The 16,330-nt window shown below is 34.9% G+C and overlaps 1 protein-coding gene across 1 annotated transcript; it reads left to right on the top strand.

The window, feature by feature from the left end:
- The first annotated feature begins 7,594 nt into the window (after positions 1–7,594).
- LOC127120731 (E3 ubiquitin-protein ligase CIP8) lies at positions 7,595–9,377 on the top strand. The gene has a single exon (XM_051051265.1). The coding sequence runs from the start codon at positions 7,784–7,786 to the stop codon at positions 8,861–8,863; it is 1,080 nt and encodes a 359-aa protein (XP_050907222.1). The 5' UTR covers positions 7,595–7,783; the 3' UTR covers positions 8,864–9,377.
- The last annotated feature ends 6,953 nt before the right edge of the window (positions 9,378–16,330 follow it).

Raw genomic sequence — 16,330 nt, 5'->3', positions numbered from 1 at the left:
GATGTGATATCCTGCCGAGTCAGTTTCAGTCTGTTTTCTTGTGTCTCTTTCAGCCAGTGTGTGTGTGTGTGAGCAGTGTTATAGCAACCATTTTCCTTCCTTTTGTGCGTGGATCCCGTAGAGTACTACGGATGCGTAGGGGTGCTAATACCTTCCCTTCGCATAACCGACTCCCGAACCCATTCTCTTTGGTCGCGAGACCATGTTCTTTCCTAGGTTTACTCTGAGCGTTTCCTTTCCCTCTTTTGGGATAAATAACGCACGGTGGCGGCTCTGTTGTTCTTGTTTTCCCGCCGGTTTTTCGCGTGATGCGACAGATATGTGTATTGGAGTAGAAAAAAGGATGACTCGGAAGTGGTGAGAGAGATATTTTGGGCACATCCTGATTCAGTTAAGTTGTTGAATATATTTCCGATTGTGTTAGTTATGGATAGCACCTACAAGACAAACAAATATAGACAACCTTTGTTTGAAATTGTTGGCATGACATCGACTGAGTTAACTTTTGTTGTTGGATTTGCGTATATGGAGTCTGAGCAAACAGAGAATTTTTGCTGGGTATTGGAGAAATTAAAACAGTTGTTTGTGAAGAAAGACATGTGTCCACAAGTGATTTTGACAGATAGAGATCTTGCTTTGATGAAAGCAATTGAAGTTGTGTTTCCCAACTCGATTAATTTGCTATGTAGATTTCACATTAACAAAAACGTTGGTGTCAAATGCAAACAACATGTGGTGAATGACCTGCAAAAGACGATAGACACATTATGGATGGAAGTTGTCTGGGCTAGTGATGAGGTTGAGTATGGTCAGCGGTTGCATCAACTTGAGCAAGCATGTGTTGATTATAGTGGATTTATTAATTATGTGAAAGACACATGGTTGACTCCACATAGGCATAGATTTGTTGGAGCATGGATTAATCGAGTCCTACATTTGGGTAACACAACGACTAATCGGTACGTCTTATAATTTTGTATGTGTTATTTTTATATCTGATATTATTTTTATGTATTTTTTATGTGTTATTTTCAATATCTGATATTTTTAATATTTGATATTTTCAATATCTAATGGTATTTTTTATATCTGATATTTTTAGGGTTGAATCTGCTCATTGGAAGTTAAAGCAGATGTTAGAGGTAGGTGAAGATGATGGATCAGAGGTGGATATGACGGCTGCAATGGATGAGTTGTGGAGACGATTTAGGTCATTAGATGTTATTGGGAAAAGGGCATTAAGGAGTAGGGTATGTGAACTAGCATACCCAACAATGACAACATTGTGTCCACCACCTGAGAAAATAAAAACCAAAGGAGGAGTGAAGAAGAAAGGGAAAAAACCAGCAGATTATGATTTTTATAGGGACCCTTCGTATCATGAGTATGTTGATAAGGCATCTCAATCTTCACAAAGGCAATCTCAACCATCACAGACTTCGAAGAAGATCAAATTATCAAAGAAGCAACCACAATTCATTCTTCAATTTCCTAATCATATTAGGTCATACATTGAAGATGTAGTTAATGTTGAATCAGATGGTAATTGTGGATTTAGAGTCATTGCATGGATATGGTGAGGATGGTTGGCCAATGGTTCGCAGAGAGTTGGGGTTGGAAATAATAGACAAGGATAGGTCAACTTTGTATGACAAGTTATTTTCTAATCGGTTGTCAGCAGTGAGAGAATCTTTGATGATAGAATCGTATGGTTCACAGCCACCTGAAAAATGGATGAGTCTACCAGATATGGGTTACTTGATAGCGAATCGCTATAATGTTGTACTTGTCTGTTTAGGCAATCCGTGCATCACTTTCTTTCCGATGACAAGTTCACATTCATCAAATGTCTCTATTTATTGCATTGGTTTTGTTAACCACAATCATTGGGTTCAGGTACGTATTTATATGTCTAAATATTTTAATTATTTCAGTTAATATTTTATGTTATATGACTTAATCTTTTAATTATTTTACTTTATCAGGTTAACATGAAAGAGGGGTTTCCATTGCCACCGGTCACATTAGATTGGAAGAAATTTCGTTCTCATATAGCAACTACTTGGATGCTAGGATTTGCAGGACGTATGCAACATTGGCAATTACTTACACCTGTATTGGCATGATTATGTAATCAAAACATAAATATGTAATCAAAACATGAAATCTATATTATTATGTCTATTATATTCAAAGCTTAATACATATAATCAATGTGAACGAGAAATATGCAAAGCTTCAAATAAATCAGAAAACTGTGGATCTTCGTCTTCGGCATTAACCTGTCTCAAATAGCGATGAATCAATGTAGATACACGAGCCCAATCAGGATCAGATGGCCCAACGTCATATACAGGAACGGGTACCTCTCTAGAAGCGTCACGATGGGGAGGGAGCAACCGTGGATGGGAAACACGATAATACCACTCCAGATAATCGTCTTCTACCTCAGATGGAGTGGTGGCCACGGTAGATGAACCGATCACAGCGATAATACTCTGATGGTAACTGATCCAATCAACATCAATATCCGTCGCCATCATACAATCCAGAGGTGGGGATGGAACATACTGCCTATACCCGAACTGACGTAAACATCTATCAAGCAAGTATGGAACAACTGTTTCACCCCACTTCAAACAGCCCCTGTAAAGACATATCTCATCAAATACACGCCATGCTCTATGATCCTCAAATGGTCGCCAGATGACGTCGGTAGGTGTCAGCTCGTCCAAAATAGGTCGTAAATCATCGACCTTCAGGACTCCCTGTCTATACGACCATCTCATCGCTCGGGGAAGACCACAGTTTTCAGCAGGTTTCCAATTCTCCCCTCTTTTTCCAACAGTTGGAAAATACTCGTGAATCCAACACTGTTACAAAATACAAACATAATAAATAAAACAAATTAAGTTACCATATTTTATAAAATGAATCCAACACTTAATTAACAAAATTAAATTATATACCTTGTAGGAGAGTAGGATATCCACCGAGTTGTTTGCAACTGTACATGGACGCATCTCCAAGATATCGGTAGAGGGTAACTAGTGCAGCTGCTCCCCAACTATATCCTGAACATCCATCCAAGTCCCTAAACAGGAGGAGGTATCGTGCCTCTACAAGTGTAAAGGTCTTATCAGCAAATATGGTGGAACCCACCAACATCAATAGATATGCTCTAGTCGCATATGCCCAGCTGGAAGCAGCCCTATGATGTACGAATAAATCATATAACCACTCCAACTTGTAATACGACCCCCTGCAGCTACGAACATGTGACTGTGCCTGACCCTGTGACACTCCTAGGTAGTCAACAGCAAGTTCAACAGCTAGCTCTTCAGTCACATCCTGAGGACTCCAAAAGATACCCCTAATGGGCAAGTGAAGTAGACATGCGACATCATCTAAAGTAATGCTCATTTCACCAAACGGCATGTGAAATGAAGATGTCTCTAGATGCCATCTTTCCACAAATGCAGAGACAAGATTTGTGTCTATCTTGTTCAGACTGGTTCTCTGCAGTGAAGCTAAACCGGATCTAGATACCTAACTCTCCATCTGTGGTGGAAGAGTCAATGGAACCCTAGAAGTCAACTTCAGTCCATGTCCGGCAACCTTCAACTCTTTCTTTGGTCCTCTTTCCTAAAAACAATTAAAACACATATTAGAAAACAAATTATAAAATATTCAACTATTATTCATTTTCAAATATAGCCCGTTTACTTACCTCACCGAACCATATATGTCGAGCAACATGATGCTCGTACTTCACCAAAAGAGACGTATCGTACGATCCTCCTGGATATCCAGTCGGCTCAGCTGCAGCTGCAGATGAAGATGCACCCCGGTCTAACGTGCGGACTGGAATCCGACCATCTGCACCTCGTCTTCGAACCACTGCAAAAACAATGTTTAAAAAAATAATTAAAATTAAAATAAAAAAAAAATACGTACCGGAACACTTCAAAGAAGAGTTCTGGTTAGTAAAAAACACAAAAAGCCTTCCGGAACACTTTCTTAAAGAGTTCCGGTATACATCATCCAAACCGGAAGTCTTTAAGAAAGACTTCCGGTATACAACTATACAAACCGGAAGACTTTCTAAAAGACTTCCGGTTCAGTGTCCCTTAAAGACAACAAACCGGAACTCTTTAGAGAAGTGTTCTGGTATACAATTAATGAACCGGAAGACTTACTCTTAAGTGTTCCGGTATACAATGCAAAAAAGCCAAATATTTGTCTTCTCCGGAAGTCTTCAACGAAAATGGTAAAAAAAATTTGAAAGGGAAAATATACCCTATTTATATGAGGGTATTTTGGTCCAAAAAAATTAAATGTAGGGGTGTGGGTACAATTGTAGGGGTATAGGGTAAAATTTTCGGAATGAGTGAATGATTTTGATAACACCATCCTTAGACCATTCACTCATTGGGCTCAGTAGCCCTTAAGCCTATATAATTGTTGTTTACACCCCACAATAATCTCTATACCCCCTCCTTTGACTACAACAATTCCTTGGGCCTTTGACTAGGCCATAAGGTAGTTGAAAGGTGTTTGTAGAGGTATCCTAGAAACACATAGAGGAAAGAAGCATGTGAAGGTTATATGTAAGACCCACTCTGGACAGATGAATTAGGTTGTAAATCCCTAAATCCTTCTAAAAATGTTCCTTCCTTCTCTTAACCGTATTCAACGATTTAATATACTCAATATCTTCAGTTGGAGGAGAGGAATGGAAAACTTGGGTTTTAAAGAAGTTGAACTTGAAGGGTTCATCAATAAACACCAATGGTTCATACCCATGATAGACGGGGGAAGAAATCTTGGAGTGGTTAAGGTTTCTTAATATATTTGGACAAGGGACCCATAAACGCATGCACCTTACTAGCAAGAATGTAAGGGATGAATGCAGAGCGGTACCAGACTTGTCTTCCCTCTGGTTCCATGGGAGGTTATGGTACATAAGCATGATCATTTACGTATATAAGAAGCTCAATTTCAGTTGTGATGCATGTATGATGTTGTTTTGGAAGTGCCATTGAAAGGTATGAGTTTTTGAGTAAGAACTTAAGGAAGAAGAAAGCAAAGCTAGGGTTTCGTTTTTCTATATGTAAGTTGTAGAAGTTGGAAGTAGGTGGAAAAGTGTTAGGGTGAACATGTTAAATAGCAATAGTAAAAATGATTATGTTTTTTCGTAGAGGAGTTCGGCCACGTTGTGTCTGAGTCAACAAATGACACAAAAAAGCCATGGGAAAAGACAAAATGGAAGTTAGATTTTTTTAATGATTCCATTTTATTTAAAGCTCCTAAGAAATATGAGGTAATCATCATAGATTTGCAAGCACATCCATGAGGTGATATTTTTGTGTAAAGTGGCTATGATGGCTACAATAATAATTAATTACTGACGTTTCATTGATGTGGCGTGTACAAAGGTGAACAACATCGAAAAAGCTTCAAAAACATCACCTTTCTTCCATTTGATCATGCTCAAAAGTGTCCTTTTGGGGGGGGCATCTGTTGACCTGATACTTTCTGTCTAGGAGGAAAATAAAGTCAATATTGCACATGGTGAAATGCTAAGTGTAACAAATGATAAACATGGTTTGATAGGGATGACACATTAACCGAATATTTTCGAATGACATCTTAAGATGTTAATTTAGGGAAAACTCGAGATATCTTGAGAAATGAGTTAAAAGTCTCAGGAATAGACATAAGAGCCTATTCAACACCCTTTCGAGAGGAGACTCTCCGACAGACTTTGGATACTTAAATGATTGAGGAAACCAAAGATGAAGAGGGATTTACGCACTCGGTAAGTATCTTCAACGAAGGAACAATTGCTAGCCTCTAAATAGTTAGAGAATGTGGGATAATGGCTTTAGCAGTTTTTAAAAACCATAACAACGTGGAGTAAAGAGTTAAATGCATTCAAGTGACGTGTTAGTGCTGGTAGCGTTAGAGTTGTCTAAAACAATTATTTCTAGGTAATATTTATAGCAGACTCATGTATTATAGTAGCAAAAGGTTCATAAGTTTCACAAAAAATTATCTATAGAACTGTAGTACCCAAGCTAGAAAGAGAAACAATTTGTGAGGAATTATGTGAGTATGCGTCCCTCTTTATTTTTGTACTTTTATGTTTTCTTAATTGAAACGACTTTACTTTTCTTGTCATTTACTGCATTTTCGTTTAATGTTTATTTCAAGTTCTTTTTACTTCAATTTAAGCGTCATTTTCTTTGAAGTCTATTCACGCACTGTCTGCAATCAGACAATTTTGATTACGTCTTGCACGTATTTCACATTCACATTTTTCACACAAAACTGATCCCGAAAATTTTCGAACTAATCTCAAAGACTTTCAAACTCATGATTGTTTGCTAAAAACACATGTGAACACACGCTTATTAAGAATATTAGTTAAATGTATTTAATTTTCTTGATTTTATTTTAAAAAAATAATACAATTACTAATTTATCCTTACTTGAATTATCATCCATTAACAAATTAAGTAGTTTTAGAATAAAAATATTAAATGTGCTTATATTAGCTAACATTTGTTTATATCTAAAAAAAAAAAATTAAAATATTTTTTCTTATAAATAAAACCGGAGAGAATAGTAGGCTAGCTTAGGGTAGATTATCTTAGGGGTATTATTAATAATGATATTTAATAAAAAAACACTTTAATTAATAGTATACTAGATGTAAATAAAAGTGGTAAGGTGAACCTCATTAATACTTAGGGGTGACAAAAGGGGTCCGATCCATCCAACTTGAATGTTTTGTCCACACTTTTTCATGGTGCGGGTCAAGGTTTTAGGTCGGCACCATTTAATGTGTCCGCCCCTGCAGACTTTTGTGGACACAAATTTTTATATATAATTTTGTCATTTTTAAACTTAAAAGGTTCAATGCCTGCGGACGCGCCCTACCCTCACCTTTATGTGAGGTGGAGAAAAATTTTAGACTCGTATCCTCAAATATATTCGTCCCGCTCCATTTTTTGTAGACTTTTGTGAGACAAACGTGTTCGTTTGTCACTCCTACTAACACTCAGACACACTAAATTAATATTTAATACAGAATAAGAAAAAAATGTATGACATGAGAAGAGACATCGTCATTTACTATAAATATTAAAATTGAACTTGCCTAATTAAACCCATAATTAATCTTGCTTCGATTTGTTTCAATTCAAAACTCATCTGCACTCACATAAACATAAAAAAACATGCACAATTTAACTAGTTTAATCTGGTTCAACGGATTCTGATCCCATCTAGTTTAGACCGATAAAAGATGATTTTAACAAAAATAAAATTTAAACATCTCAATAATATATAACTAAAAAAATTGCATCACTATTTTGTACTTTTTCAAACAATAGTTATAGATTACATTTTGTAGACATAATTTTAAAAGAGAAAAAATAATATGCAATCACAAACCAATCATAAAGGTATATTTAGTTAAATTACATATTTTATTTTAAAATATTTATATGATATAACAAAATTTTATAATTTTATTTGATGATTATGTAAAAACTAATTTACACTAACCATCCTTTAATTTCATTTTGAAATTGGTCAAAAAATATTTTGAAAAAAGTTTAGATTATTGTGGACTCTTAGAACGTCTTGTTCACGAAAAAAACATCACAAACACAGAAGAAAGAAATTCGCAAACCATAGCCACAAAAAAGTAAGAACAGGATTCACACATAATCATAACACAAACACTTTTCATCCATTTCAAAAAAAAGAAAGAATGTCTCATTCTTTGAATCCCTTCGCAACAACTCACTCCGATTCCGGTTCCGATTCTGACGTTGACTCACTGAGTCAATTCGTCACCGACCTCTTCGAAAATCGCTCCCCCGCCGATCCGGCTTATCCCTGGGATGATGATGACGATGAGGATGATGAAAGAGACATCAACCCTTTCTCCGACTTTGCTTGCGATCAAGGTGATCCAGAATTAGAATTAGGGTTTGGAGATGAAATTGAAACTCAGTACAACGATAATTATGATGATGTCTTTGATTTTTCAGTCGGTGGTGGTGATTCCACTGGGCTTAGGGTTATTGGATTTGGTTCCGATTCGGAATCCAGTGGTCATGATGAAGAATATGGTTATGAAGGAAATAATGATGAGGATGATGAGAGGGTTGGTGGATTGTGTTGGGATAGTCTTTGTTTGGAAGATCATAGGAGTATTTTGAATGATTGGGAGGAAGTGGGGGAAGAGAGGGTGAATGAGATTGAAGATTCTTCTAGTTTGTTGATTGGTGAGGTTGATGTTGATGTTGATGATCAGTCGGTGGCGACTGGGTTTGAGGAGGATGAAGAGGAACAAGGGGAAGAGGCGTTGCGGTATTTGGAATGGGAGATTCTATTGGCTTATAACAATTTCGAGAGGAGTGGTGGATTGGAACACGACGATGAGAATATTAATAACTTGTATTTAGCTGTTCAGGAAGGTTTTATTTCAGGAAACACTGATTACGATATTCTTTTCAGTCAGTTATTGGAGAATGAGAGTGGTTTGAAGGGTAGTCCACCGGCGGCCAAGAGTTTTGTGGAGAATCTCCCTTTGGTGGAATTGACTGAGGAGGAGTTGAAAAAGAAGGATGTCACGTGTGCCATTTGTAGAGATGAGGTAATTGCGGAAGAGAAGGTGAGGAAGCTACCTTGCTCACATTGTTATCACGGAGATTGTATTTTGCCGTGGTTGAATATTCGCAACACGTGTCCTGTTTGTCGGTTCGAGTTGCCAACTGATGATGCTGATTACGAGCAGAGTAAGGTTCATAGAATTGCCCGTGATCTGTTGGATTTTGCAGCATAGATGTAGTTTTTTAACTCGTTGCTTTGCTTTTAGGTTATTCATTCCCCCAAGTTTATGTAAATAGCAAGTTGGTTTTGTCTCGTTTATTCAAATGATGATGAGGACAAATCTTTTGTAATTAGTTTTCGTGTTGTGCTGGTTTGAAATAAGTTTTTAGTTTACCATTTTGTGTGCACTGGATATACTCAAGAAATGGATGCTGTCAATACTTAAGTTTATGTTCATAAAGGTGAAGTGTCACAAGATGGATCATGTTGATGGGTTAGTTAGTATTTCTTTTCATATATTTATAATTATTGTATTTAGGCATGTTGGTCCTAAATGTATAAAATGTCGATCATTTGTATGTCTTAAGTTTAGCTTACCCTTTTTTGAAAGAGTTGCATTCCTAAAGAAAGGGAAAACGAGTATTAGTTAGCGGAATGGTATTGTAAGTTTGTAACTTTGTATAAGTTAACATGGTTCTTACTCATTTGATTTCCCTCTTTTGTGTAAAGGAAGTGTTATTCCATGATTTTCATTCCTATGTTTGTTGAGTTTTTCCTTTTTTTAAGTAATTTGCATTTGGGTTATAGATTTTTCTTTCTGTTCTCTAATTATTTGAATTTGCATCAAGTTTATATTTTAGTAATGCTTAATCTTTTGTGCATTTGATTTTAGTGAGGTCAGATTAACACTTAATACTGTTTGTTGTCCAATAACTTCTACTTAGGATTCTTAAAACAAACGGAAGAAATTGGAGTTATAGCTTATATTATGAGCATGTATTGACAATTATTTATCTGTGTTCTTGTTTGAAATTCTTTGAGGTGAGCATAGCATGTATATCACATGCTTTCTTTGGTGTATTATTTTTCTTAATCTTGTTTTAGTGCATGATTGAGTGTCCTCTTCAACCCGTTATAGAAGACGGTGAGTGTTCACTAATGATGCTGGAAAAAAACACTTTTATCCTGTTTATCCCGGAAACATTTTGTAGCATCCTGCAATGTAATCCCTTTTTAACCTTCTTATGTTTTGTTTATATGTACAGGTTAAGATCATAGTTTTTACTTATGAGTTAAATTTTGAGAAATGACGTACACTTTGTATATCCATCTAACCTTGAAGAAGAAATGCTTTGTTATTTACTTGTTTGTTTATTTTACTCTGTGAAAAACACGTTGAGGTACGATTCATTATTATGCTATATTCAAACTCATGCATGTTAAGTAGTTCCAGTTACCAAGTCATCAGAAATTGCTGCAAGTGGCCGGAAAAGCTTACTGTCATCTACGCGCGCTTAAGCAGAGGCGACAAGGTACTCTCTCAAAACCACCAGACCATTTTGCTGCTGCCATATGCTTAACAAAATTCTATGAAAGTAAATGCATTGCATATACATCACATTCATCAATAGGTCTTTATGTAGATTTTAATGTGGCTAAGACAAGCTTGGACATGGTTAAAATATAGATTTATCTTGATTGGAGTTGAGAAATACTTTTATCCAACCCAACTATGATGTGTTGCTTCCCCTTAAGTTCACAATAAGATCAAGTACTTCATGAAAATCATATTGCTTAACTCCAATTGAGAGAGAGACAATTGGTTTTTCAGCTTAACTCCAATTAGGCTTAAACTCATATTCAAAACCTTGACAATATGAATGGTGGTGGTGGGATATTGTTTACAGCACAAGAAATGCCTCAATCATGTGTGTGTGTACAAGCAACCATTTTATGCCATGAGTTGTTGTTTGAAGACCTTGTTAGCTGGCCATATGATGCAAAATTAAGAACACTATTTTGTGCGGTCTAATGTGTGCTTTAAAAAATATGAAGGGGTTTTAACATATGCGTGGATATACTTGAAATACACGACTACGTTGAGTGTCGTCAAAATTGGCCATGGCCTGAAATCGCTGGTGGTTTTTTTTGGCACTCCGCCGTTGATGGAATTGTGAAGCGCCATATGCCGATATATTTATGGCAGATATGGTGGTGCCATATGTTGGATTTTTGGCTCACCCTGACTGTCTTTGCAGCTGATGGTAAAAAGAATAATCTTTTGAAGATATAAAGTACCTATTAAGGAGCAACCCTTCTTCCAACAAATGCAACTACATTTTCCAACAAATGCAACTACATTTCTATCACTAAGATGAATTTGAATATAAATCAAACTAGTAGTCAATCAAACTTGATAATTTTTCTTAGAATTAAGTAGTAGCTTTTGAAAACTAATCCCAGGTTTCAGGTTCGAATCTCCCACTTGGTGCAAACAATTTATGTATTGGGCCATGTTCATCCAGAGTTTTGCTATGGTTATAAACGGGATTCCTGCAAGTGAACGGTGTAATTGGGTAATTGCCCCCCTTGAATTCGTCGGTCGCAGGACCAGATACCAAGATTTAGAAAAAAGTGACTTTTGAAAACTCAAACTTGGGTTTCTTTTATTAATTTAGTTACAATTGAATTCAAAGTAAAGTTATGTATCTTTTCATAGGTAAAATGTATGTTTGGCAAAAATTCAGCTTACATTTTCAAAACAAAGCAAAACCTTTTTTATTCATTATTATCCGGGGTGATAAAACAAATGGATTTGGAATAGAATTCATTTTAATTTTTTGTTATGAAACTACAAGTCAAATAATTTTGGTTGCTAGTAATTTGGTGGATAGAAATCAATTTTGTAAAGCATATGAAAAATGAGATAGCTGGTGATGATTTTACTCAATCATTCCAACCTTTTTGCTAAAAACTTTCAACTATTGGTGGGTGCATTCGTAAATAACAGTCAAAAGTTAAAAGTGAATCAGATCAACACATATCTTAATCGTACAATTAAACTTTATAGTTGAAAGAGAATCAAAAGATATATTTTAATCGTACAATTAAAGATGAGAATAGGCAGAGTTATTAAATTGACTTAGAAAATTTTAAATTTGATTTGATTTTAAAATTATAAAGTTAAAAGAGAATCAAAAGATATATATTTGAATTGTACTATAAAGAATAGGCCCAGTTAAATTAAGCTTTATAAAATTTAAATTTAATTTGATTTAAAATTTATAAAAAATCAAGTTTAACATGTCTATTAGATTTGTTTTTATGCTTCAATCTATGATTTCTGCCTTTGAAGCTCCACAAAAAGAATTTTCATATCATTTCTTGTTAACCGATACAAATTGGCATCACTAATCTATTTCCAATTCAATCAACTGATTTTATTCCATAGAAATACAAACTCAATTTAAAATTTAAATATTAATTTCGATAGACTAAACTAGAACGGACTATTTATAATAAAAAATAAAAGTATTGTGAATAGAAGATCTATTTATGATCTAGAGACATAACACCAATGAGTTACTAATAAAAAAAAACTTTTGAACTTTATTAGTTAATGTAGTAAAAAATTTAATTGGACCATGATTTGCAAATTAAAGTTAGTAAATAATGTGTGTTTAGTTTAACTCACTTTTATGAAATGATCACTTTTTATATAAGAAAGTAATTAACTAAACAAACATTTCTTTATCAATGATAGAAAATAAACATGCACGTGTAGAGCATTTGTGTAAGAAATATAAATCATTGAAGTAGTAAATAGAGCTAGCTATTGATAAAAAGTTCTTTAGGTTTGTGATATTAACCAATACCTTAATCTTTCAACAAAAGCCCAAAATTGTGCTAGCCAAGGAAAGGAAAAGAGCCCAACTTTTTTTTTAATCTTTTTCAACCTTGAATGGCATTGATGATTAGATGGTCAAAATTATCATCTTGTGAGCTTAGATCATTGAAAAGGGAAATATGATAGACAAAATAAAGTAGAAAAGTAGCAATCGTGTGGTGAAGAGCAATAAAATTGAGATATAAAATGCTTGAACTTACTCTTCTAGACTTCTTGGTCATGTTGGCTATTTGGGTCTTTGATAGTCAAAAGCCTCAAAAAGAAGAATTATCACTATCTAAAATTTATAATTGAACCTAAATTATTTGAGTTGAATGGAAGTAAAACTCTTTAGACCAAGACTTTGTTTAGAAGATAACAAAATCTTAGCCACTTAGACATATATAAAATTAGTACATAACTTATTTGTGGCCTTAGAGGTCTATCTAGGAATAAAAGTAAAAGATAAGTCCTCCAAAATAAAATATCTAAGAGTGTGTTAATTAGATAATCATTTTTTTAAAGAATTTATAAATTTTAAATAATTAAAATGATTTTATTGAAATTCATTCATTTTAAAACTCTTTTGTTTGAATAGAGTATTAAAATTATTTGTTGTAAATTTTTTGAGGTCGTTTTCATAAATTATAATTATTTTGAGATAAATTTAAAATTTGAAAAATAGTGATCAAGTTGCAATTTTAAAATTTAAAAGGAGCCATTTGTAAAATTGAAAAAATTATTAAAGACTAATTTGTGATTTTTAAAAAAATTTAAGGGTCAGTATAAATTTTGAAAAATGTGAAAATCAACTTGTAAATTTTGAAGTAATAAAGAGATCCCATATGACATTCAAATTCTATGAAATTTAAGAAGAATTTTAAATTCTTTGATTTTAAATATAATTTCAAAATCACTAAATTTAACATAAACAAAACATTTCATAGATTTTCATCATTTTAACTATTTTATCTATTTTTAATCTAAACAATAAATTTTATCCAAATTAAATTAAATTCAATCAAAACATTATACTTTTTACTATAATACTTCATCCGAACACACCAAACACACTTTAAGAATTGCTTCCTTATTTAAAAATACTAGTAATAATTTTAGACCTCAACTAAGTTTTGTATTGGTTAAATTTTTGTGCATACGATACTGATTTGCTACTTAGTTTTCTAAAGAATATGCTAGGTGAAATATGTAATTCTTTGAAATAATATTATTTATAATTTTGTGTGTAGGATAAACAATTAAGATTTTTTTTTTACTTTTACATGTGCTCCTTTATCATCGTGAAAATTCAAAAATATTTTTAGAATTCGAAGATGTATCTTCGAATAAACATTTTTAAGTAATTTTTCAGACCATATTAAAGAGACACTTTTATTATGCCAAAATTTAATCTGGAGATGCTTATTTATATACATAAAAGATACGTCCGTAGATGCATCCCTGTAAATATCATTTATTCAAAAATTAGTTGGTGGTCCGGAGATACATCTCTGGATGCTTTTGTTTCATATCCCGCGCTAGACATTCCATCTTCCTCCTTTTTCATTTTCTAAAAAATTCTTACAACAAATTATTTGAGCTCTGCAACATTTCAAACTTCTCATCCATTCATTCAAGCTTTTATCACTAGAGCTCTGCAACATTCAAGCTTCTTCTCCTTTCAAGCATCTCAAACATTCAAGTTACTTCTCATCATTTTGATTTGGCAAGTATTTCAAAATTTAATCTCTTTTTATTTTTTTTATTTGTAGCTAGTTGTTTCGGTTACATTAGTTTTTTTAGGTACATTAGATAGTAGTTTAAACGAAATTGGTAGCCTACAAGAAAATGCATTGAGGTATTTTTATAGGGTTAGGGAAGAAATGACGTTTCTGGCATGGAAGAGAATCGAAGGTTTGTCCGGAGAAGCATCTCCAGATTTGAATCAGACTAAAATTTGGTTGATTTTTTATGGAAATTTTGGATTTTGCTATGAGTTGTTTTTCTCCGTGTCTATTTGTAATGCATGTGTGATGGCTGAAAAACAACCCTGACAGAATTAGGCCTAGTCGTGTGTCTCAAACAGTGTCGGTACCACGTGAGAGGACGACAACTAGAACCACAAGGCCACGATTTGATGATAACTCGTTTGATGGTTTGCAGCGCATCAGGTTTTTGTATACGCCTCTCTCAGGCATCTACTTCATGGGGCCACGAGTCTCCAAATGATGTAGCAGAACATGAAGTCTCTGAAACCCCTAAAACCCAGAAGGAACCCGTTGTTGATGCCCTTTTAGAGAGTTATCTAAGAGGCCTATGTGACATCTGCTTACTTCATCTCTATGCAGGTTATGCTACTAAGCATGTTTGGGAAGGATAGGTATATTTATTTTCTTTTTTAATACATATGTTTTCAACTAATTAAATCGATACTTATGATGATATTTTCTTTTTACAAGAGCGTACATGTGTGAAATTGGTAAACCACGACATGAAGATATTGGAGTTGCCACAACCCACTACTTCTTAGTTCATTGATGTTATCTATTATTCTGGTCTTTTGGTTTATGTTGTGTTGCGTACATGACCATAAACCATGACATGCATTCCACTTTTGAATAGATTTGGCATTCTAAGACGTCATCTTTCCACCTTCCTATAGACGAGATGACCATCATCTTGGACGGTGTCGCATGCCTCCTGCATCTTCCCATCAAGGGAAGATTAATGAACCACAGAAGGATCGGGTGAGAGAAAGCCGTTTATATGGTGGTCACCTATTTGGGGGCTAACCCTGCTAATGTCACACATAAGGCCTCTGACACAAGAGATGCTCATGCAAGATTTAGTTTTTTGGAAAATCTTTATAAAGAACACCTGTAGTGGGCATTGTATGCTGAAGGTGATGATATGCAGATTGAGTATCACTGGCAGTGTGCATTGGTATTACCTTTTGTTCCTGGTTCGCATATCCGACTTTGTGGAAAAAAGTTCAACATATGTCGATCTAGTCTATCTTAAGTACTTCATAGACCTCACTGTGATTCACGAGTATAACTAGGGGGCGCTTGTTTGGTCTACTTGTAATCAAATTTGGGTGAGCGTTGTCTTTGGAAGACAAAGTAGATGACAGAGAGTTGCATGTTGCTTACGGTAATTTACTGTTACTAATATTTTCATAATTCATTTACTACACTTGTTATTAATATTGTATCCAAACCACTTTCAGGGACGGATCATCTCCCACTTCCCTCACATCGCCAGATGGGAAGTTCTTCCTAGCTACACTAAGGGCTTGCCACGTGCTTCCACATTTGTTACGTATAGGGACAATATTGCGGTCAAGTCATTTAGAGTGTATCTTGATCGTCATGTATCAGATGACGTTTGCTTCTGTCCGTACGAGGGTCAATGCGAGACGCGTCAGTTTGACGTCATTTCCTTATACTCTGGATGGTTGACATGTGGGTAATATCTTATGTATCCTTATATTCTCGTGCGAGTGATGCGCCAATTTGGCTACTTGCAGATTATTCCGAGACTTCCCTATGAGCATGCTCCTCTCGGCGTCCGCTGCAGAGATCTTGGTGCGATATTGAATGATTTCGAGAGCCACTTGGTACCGGAGGAGTATCTCAAGGTTCCAGCTCATGTACATCGGGCTTACATAGATGACTATATGACATGGTTAAGTAGGGTGTCACACCCTATCATGACACAAGACGCTTCTGGAAGACCATATAAGCTCGCTAATTAGAAGATACTTGAGGCTAAGGATGACCACACCGAGAGTGCGTTGGCGATCTGTCGACG

The sequence above is a fragment of the Lathyrus oleraceus genome, chromosome 1 (genome assembly GCF_024323335.1).
Source record: "Lathyrus oleraceus cultivar Zhongwan6 chromosome 1, CAAS_Psat_ZW6_1.0, whole genome shotgun sequence".
Taxonomy (NCBI): Eukaryota; Viridiplantae; Streptophyta; class Magnoliopsida; order Fabales; family Fabaceae; genus Lathyrus; species Lathyrus oleraceus.
The sequence above is the reverse complement of the archived record's forward strand: the minus strand, read 5'-3'. Positions and strand labels throughout refer to the sequence as shown.